Here is a 7,187-nt window from a genome sequence, read left to right on the forward strand (position 1 = left end):
ACTTATATGTACTTACATCAAAAAAGCTCATGAAAATTCAAAAAAAATGTCGTCCCTTCGAGGGGAATTTCGAATTAAATTCCATCTTGTACATACACTTTTCAGGCGATAATTCTCTTTCACATAGGTAATCAAAGAATCATTGCAGCATAAAAAAACCACAAATACTTACACTTAATTAAGAAGCTAGCTATATGCGGTTAATTTGACACAAACCACGTGACGGCGGTTAAATTACAAAAGTATTTTCCGGATTATTTTTATAATATGGCATCTTGGACATTTAATAAAAGAGAGTGTAGGTAGGTATGTACATAAATCAACACGTGTAAAAAACAATAATCATTCATCTGATGCGGAACTGAATAGGAAACATGTGAAGCAAAAATGCAAAAAATTTTCCCACTTGTCTACAAAATGTGGTTTGAATCAGTATCCAGACAGGAATTGAAATTAAAGAAGTTTAAAAATCATTTCTTTCGTGTGCATTTAACCACATAAATTCATATAAGAAATTACGAGGGATGGAAAATTCTGAAATTTTTCATCATCATAATTATTAAGATTCATCTCCTAAATTCAAATTCCTGAAATTCTCGCCAACACTGTTAAAAAAATTTATTGACTATTCGAAATTCGCATCAGTAGGTACTTCTGTTTTAATTCGAGAACTTTTTCGACTAAATGTAGTATTAGGGTCTAAAGACAAACTTTGATGGGGGGGGGGGGGGGGGTCAATCTGCTGAAAATTTCGAAAACTAGTATTTATTTTCATCACTTCTCATTGACCACTTTTGACATCACATCTACTTTTTTGACTCAAAAAGTACACAAAAAAAAGGCGAACCTCACTCTCAAGGAATCGTTTTATTGACATCATAACGCTCATCAGAGGAAATTTTGCAGCCTCGTTAACTTTTTCAGCTTTGAAAAAATTGTGCAGAACATCAAAAAAGATGAAAAAAATTTGGGATTATTTAATCTCTTTTTTTCAGCCCATTTCAAGTTCCTCGTGTCTCAGATCAGACTGATTATTTTTATTCACTCAAAAATTCTTGGCTTAGGTGAATAATTGAGGGGTTGAATGGAAAAGGGACCTTTGTCAATTTTTTTTATTTTTCTAATTTTTACATTTCTGAATAGATGAAAAATTTTAATGAAATAATTGTACCATATAAAATTGCTCTTTCATGAAGAAAAAAAAATTGAAAAATGTTTGCCTATTGAATTTTTTTTTGTCCAGGTAAGTATTCAAAATCGTAAAAATCATAAAACAAATTGACAAAGGCCCCATTTCCGTTTAACCCCTCAATTTTAACAACCTCCACAATCCAATTAATCTAAAAAAGGAGTCGTTATTATCACAAAATGATCAAAAATGAAGGAAATGCTGATTTTCATCATTTTTAAGGAATCAATTCACCCCACCCCCACCATCACTCAGTTCCAAAAACCTCGAACCAAAACATACCTAATTGTTGAATATTAATTACTTCAATTTTACTTTAAAAAATTCAATTTTCAAACAAATTTTCGGACTTCCTCTCGGTTTTTCAGAAACGATAGAGTCTGAATCGAATGTTCATTTCATAACTTTTGTCTTGTTAGAGATGTTAAAAAATTCATTCAAGTTGTTATAATTCAAAATTTGTGGGTTCATTAACAAAAATCTTCGAAAAAAATATTTCACTGAAAAAATTAAAAAACAAAACTCAAATGCAGCATTTTTTTCTCATTTTCATTCAACTATTATTACGTATTGGTGTACATTTCAATTGAAAACTAATTTTCGAGAAAAATAAAAATTAATAATAAGCTCAGGGTATCACAAGTTGAGATCTGTTTCAATTTGTAAAAATAAAATTGACCAAATGAAACTGAAAATTCCTCGAATCTTTAAATTTTACATTCGGAATCCAATAATAAAGAATACCTACTGCTGATGATAGGTAAGTATTCGTTGAGTAACTCATTCAGGTAGGTACATTTCTTCTCATTAAAAAAAAAAATTAAAAAAAAGGTAAAAATCTATCTTAAAAAGTTGAAAATTTGTCAATTGTCAATCAAAAAAGCAATGAAAAAATTACGAAATCTTGCTATACTGTGCTTATGCGTAGTTTTCACTTATTTAGTATAGTATCTAAGGGTAAGTAAAATGAGCATGTTTTGTTTTCCCAGAGTTCAGCTTATGCCACTCAATTCAAAAGTAATCACTTTCATCTATACAGGAGAATCATCAATTTTCATCGAATTTTCAAAAAAACGACCAAAAATTATTGAAAACATCACGTAAACATCGTCTACCTACCTGGATTTCATTTCTAACGACGATAAATAAAAAAATAAACCAAATCGACAATATCACATATCAAAACAAAACCAAAACCGAACTCACTCTCACAAACGTAACAACGAATACTCAAATCACGAATTCATCGACTCCACTAATCATTAAAAAAGTAAAATACACTACACCGTCGTCGATTACCGGATTCGTGTGGTTTATTAGACAATAAATTGAATACAGGTTGGTAATGTATCGACTTCCAGTACTCCGGCGGTCTCTTAATTCGCATAAAACAGTCGATAATTTCGGTATAAAGTGGGGTTCGCTGATGAATGGAGGCGACAGACGAGTGCGATTGGTACTTGTAGTTGAAATGAGTATCACTAACAGTAGGTAATAGAATACACGACACCCCGCCGATGAAAAATATTGATAGGTAGAAAGCGCATTTAATAACCATGTGAAAATTCGGTAGCAGTAAAAATTCACCAGATAGATACGTTGCTGATGTCGAACCGTACGTCGATTGATTGGTAATAGATTTGTATAGCACGAGGCACCTCGAATAAGTGATTTTCACCAAAACCGTAAATACATTCGTTTGTAGTTGGTAATGAAATTTATGGAAAACTGATCGCATCGGTGTTTCGAGTACCTAATTGAAAACACAACAGAACATTGCAAAAATGGCTTACCATAGCAGTAGTCTTCAAAAATCAATTTCCGGTGATCCGAATTCGATGTGGATGTGGAATATCGAACGTAGAATTCTTGAATACATGTAATAATTCTCATTGGGTCATTGACACTACCGAGTTACGAAAATTTACATAAATTTACTCGAAAGGGAAGAAACACGACGAGTCGACGAAGCTCCTTGGAATGTAAACAAACAGAGCTCTGGAGTCTGGAAGCTGGACAGCGAGCGTTGGACTGAACCGAAATCGCAGATAGAAGGAATTCCACCAAAAGGAACCTTAAAAAGGCATAGAACACATTTTACAATCGAAAATCATAATTATAGCAAGTAAATTAAAAGTTTACAAACTCCATTGTTCGTTTCACTGGAAACATCAAACACCTTCTGGGAAACTCGTTGAACACCTGCGAAATTGACTATTCTGTTGCACCGAAGGGATGAATCACGAAGTACAGTAACCCGAGACGAAAAAATTATTATTTTTACAATTAAACATTCGAGAATAATTAATTGAAAGATATCAAAAGAAATAAAAGAATGCAACAAGTAAGCGAATTCGCCACTTTGAATATAAATAAACTGTTGCACCCAACGCAGATCTAAAAATGTACATTTTGCACCCTTCTGTTAATAAGTGTTGCCAACTTATCACGTAAAATGTATTGTTGTGAACCCTTTTCTCCCTGACATTTTTATCTTTTATTCATTCTGCGTTCATGAATCATCAAAATTACGAATATTATCGATGAAAATGTCGCCGATAAGATCACTAATGATGTCGAATAATAAATGAACATCTTTTGATAAAGTTTTGCTTGTTATTTTGTATAGAATTGAATTCGATATTCAACCCTACTCGTATATTCTGACTCACTATACTCATCGTCAGTTCATTTACTCTTCAAAAATGCTGGCATGTTTCTCTTTCTACAACAACATCTTTCAAATATTTGCATTTTGTAACCAGAAGACTGTAACTCAAATAGAAAATATCCACTTACATCTACAGTCTTCAAAAAATTAATAATTTTACCATTTCAGAAAAATAGAAATCGACTTATACTATACGATGACCAACGATCACGTAGATAGGCTCGTTGAGGCGTAAACCATATTAACAACATCTATATAGCGGTTTACGATATTAAAAGCGAACAGTTTACCAAATAATGGCAAATTTTTCTGGTCTAAAAAGACTTTTGAACGAGGTAGTCACTTACCAGATAGTTGTGGTAAAACACTGGCGAATGTCACGTAAAAAAAACCGATCAACTTTGGGCGCAAAGATTGTTGTTTTTGAGCAATTACATAATTATGTGTAATATGCTAAACCATTTAGTCATGGTTTGGATAATATTCTATGTTATTTTGTTGATTTCCCGTTGCATAATTACCTACGGTGAAAATTCGCATCGTTAAGACGACGAGGCAGTAGATGAAAAACATAGGATGTCAAATGCATGTCCGAGTTCTCAATTTTCCAAAAATAAGACAGAGAGAGAAAAGTACCTACGTTATAGGAACCGGTTTACGTATTTATTAAACGCAAGGAGACCGGAGAGATGAGGTGCATAGATAGATTTTTAATCTTGAAATTTTTACAATAAAGGTAGTTAGGCTAATAGCGTTTGATTATTTCATATATTTTCACGGTCTGTAAATTATTCTTCATCGTGAAGGAAATTGAACCATGTTTCAATCACTGGAAACAACGTTAATAACCAATCATGTATTACGTGTATCAATGTAAAATAAGTATACACGAAGTTGAGGTAATGAGAGAAAAAAAAAACTGTTTAAAATCGATGCTCATCTAACGTGTGAGCATATAGTAAATTATATGTATGAAAATTACGACATTATGCATGTCAAAATATTTAATATTAAAAAATCGTAGGTACGCTTGTCAACGAACGTACATAGGCTACGAGTAATAAAATGCTCTAGTTCTAGTTACCTACCGGAGGTGAATCAAATTGGTATTTTTTTTTAAAGATTTCGAGTAGGTTCCGAATGAAAATTCAATTATCATCGTTTTTTTTCATATTTTAGTCGATGATTATTATCTAATTTCTCTACACGAATCAATTTATTCTGTAGAATATTTTCAAATATATATTATATCTACAGATGAAAATTATTAATTTTATTTCCGATTGAACTAGAATATATCGTTGTAATAGGATGTACGTCTACGTCTACGTCTACGTATTACGAAGATTTCTCGAACGACGTAGGTACGTCAGCTTTTCTGATATTTAGAGCTGCCGAACGAATAAAGAACTATAGTCTCTAATCCATACGATTATTCAAACCTTTCATAACATGTGTCAAAAACTGCATCGATAATCGTTCAACAGCAGCTGCGGAAACGAGATATTTGAATTGACAAGAACAAGAAATCTACTTATCGAATGAATCGAAAAAATTACATAATCGCAGGTATTCAGCTCGGTAAAAAAAATAATCAGCTGGTCAATTGGTCAGTGTTCATGAAACTTGACACATAAACAAAACTCTTATACGATCGAGATGACTAACGAAAAATAAAACCGTTCAATTCAGTTCACTTCATTCCTTCATGTCCGAAGATTGTCGGTGAATCGTAAATTCTTTTGTTTGTAGCAACACGTAAGACACGAAAGAAAATAAATCGTAGTTCACTAACACACGTCTGAAACGTCGTCGTAAAAAGAGCAATGCATGATGTAATATTTTGAAACCGAGCAAAACATTTGTCTTCGTGATGACGTAGTCTAGTACAATGGAAAACAAAACGAAAATTAATACGGTAATACGATATTAAATTTAAAATATTTTATTACTTATATACATAACGTTAACGTGTATTAACCAATTTCACAGAACGAGGAGAAAAAACCGCGGATTAAAAATACCAAAGAATAGATTGAACTGACATCCTACGAAACTCGTACGAAGAATTACTTTTTGGCCTTTTCTAAATCGGCGAATGATTTCTTGGCTTTTTCAAGAGCTTCTTGATGTCTCTTGATTTGATCTTCGTGGAACGATATTTCATCGGACATGTGATCTTTCAACTGATGAAGTTGATCAGCTTGCTGCAAAATAAGCCATGTATTAGTGAAACTGACGTACGAGTAATTAGGCAGTGTTTGTTTTCGTTTCGATACTACGAGTACTTACTAATTTACGAAAGTATTGCTCTTCGGCTGCAGCTTCACGTTTACCGAAAGATCCACCGGCTTCGCGGATAGTTCCACCGCCGCCGCCTCCTTTACCGGCACCGCTGCCAAGTTCTGAAGAGAATTGACTAGCACTGAAATCACAAAGTTTACGATGAGAAAAGAATTTCAATAAGGTGTGTTGTGTGATATGATGGGAATATTTCGAGTAAATTTACAAAATAGATGATATTTGATTCGTCGTAGAATTTAGAACAGAATATTACTCGTCGACAAAACCCATCGGTCAGTGAATATGGTCTATTGAAAATTTTAGGTGTTCATGTTCAGAAATGCTCGGGGTTGAAGTTACGAGATATTTTGAAATGGCTTACCTCATGAATATGCCTCTTTGCGAAACCAATCTGTTTAAGGACTTCAACTGATTCATTTTATAAATTATTTCACTTTACAATAACTAAAATTATAAAAAGAAATGCAGGAAACTTTCAGCCAAAATTTGCAATTTGTATCCAAAATTCATCACTTTTGTATCATTTAGATAAGTAAATGTCAAGGATCTTGCTTTCGCACAATTTTCAGCTCAATGTCAACAAGATTACGGGCTATTTCGTTCATTGAATTCGAACAAGAATCAGCAGTTCATTACCAAAGATGATAAAAAAAAACTAAAAGGTTCAAAATTATTTTATTTTTATTTCTTTCTACGAAATATACGAATTAGTCTCATCAATCGAGATTATAAATGACTAATTAAAAATCGAAATTGAATCTAACACTCGTTTTCTTCAGTTATCGTTGTAATAAAAAATTGGAAAATTAAACTGCAACTTCAGTGAACCGAGAACCACGAACAATTAGAATTTCACAAGTCTACTTTCATTTTCCCAAAGTTGATGTAATGGCTGAATCAATCAAATGATCGCCCAGGGAAAATTGAAGTCGAAGTCCAAAAATAGTTACATATTTTCTAAAAACAAGCGAACGTTCTTGAGCTATTTGCAAGGTGCATTTCAACTCATTAGTTGATACGAAC

General features: G+C 32.8%; 2 protein-coding genes across 3 annotated transcripts in view; both read right to left on the bottom strand.

Moving 5' to 3' along the window:
• The window catches only part of LOC135849462 (chorion peroxidase-like), a 31,803-nt gene extending 27,984 nt beyond the window's left edge, over nt 1–3,819 (bottom strand). The window contains exons 1-2 of one of the 2 annotated variants that reach the window (XM_065369913.1): nt 3,336–3,819; nt 2,983–3,263 (exon numbers count right to left, since the gene is read on the bottom strand). Coding sequence is in view for 1 of the 2 variants with exons in the window: in XM_065369912.1 (XP_065225984.1) it covers nt 2,309–2,319 (11 nt within the window). In the remaining variant the exon portion in view is untranslated. Of the gene's footprint in view, nt 1–2,308; nt 2,947–2,982; nt 3,264–3,335 lie in introns of those variants that run through there. The other variant, XM_065369912.1, reaches the window with a different exon arrangement.
• A 1,970-nt stretch (nt 3,820–5,789) lies between these two features.
• On the bottom strand, nt 5,790–6,700 carry LOC135849465 (ATPase inhibitor A, mitochondrial-like). Its single transcript, XM_065369915.1, has 3 exons — nt 6,526–6,700; nt 6,153–6,285; nt 5,790–6,067 (listed from the first exon to the last, which is right to left on the bottom strand). The coding sequence occupies exons 1-3, from the start codon at nt 6,579–6,581 to the stop codon at nt 5,930–5,932; spliced, it is 327 nt and encodes a 108-aa protein (XP_065225987.1). The 5' UTR covers nt 6,582–6,700; the 3' UTR covers nt 5,790–5,929.
• Nucleotides 6,701–7,187: the final 487 nt, after the last annotated feature.

Source organism: Planococcus citri, chromosome 5 (assembly GCF_950023065.1).
Source record: "Planococcus citri chromosome 5, ihPlaCitr1.1, whole genome shotgun sequence".
NCBI classification, from domain to species: Eukaryota; Metazoa; Arthropoda; class Insecta; order Hemiptera; family Pseudococcidae; genus Planococcus; species Planococcus citri.

Excerpts from the sequence above, each read along its gene's own strand:
- LOC135849465 (XM_065369915.1), bottom strand. The coding sequence starts at position 6,581 with ATGAATCAGTTGAAGTCCTTAAACAGATTGGTTTCGCAAAGAGGCATA. Across the intron at positions 6,286-6,525 it reads CAAAGAGGCATATTCATGAG|TGCTAGTCAATTCTCTTCAG; the intron begins GTAAGCCATTTC and ends TTGTGATTTCAG. Across the intron at positions 6,068-6,152 it reads AGCAATACTTTCGTAAATTA|CAAGCTGATCAACTTCATCA; the intron begins GTAAGTACTCGT and ends CTTATTTTGCAG.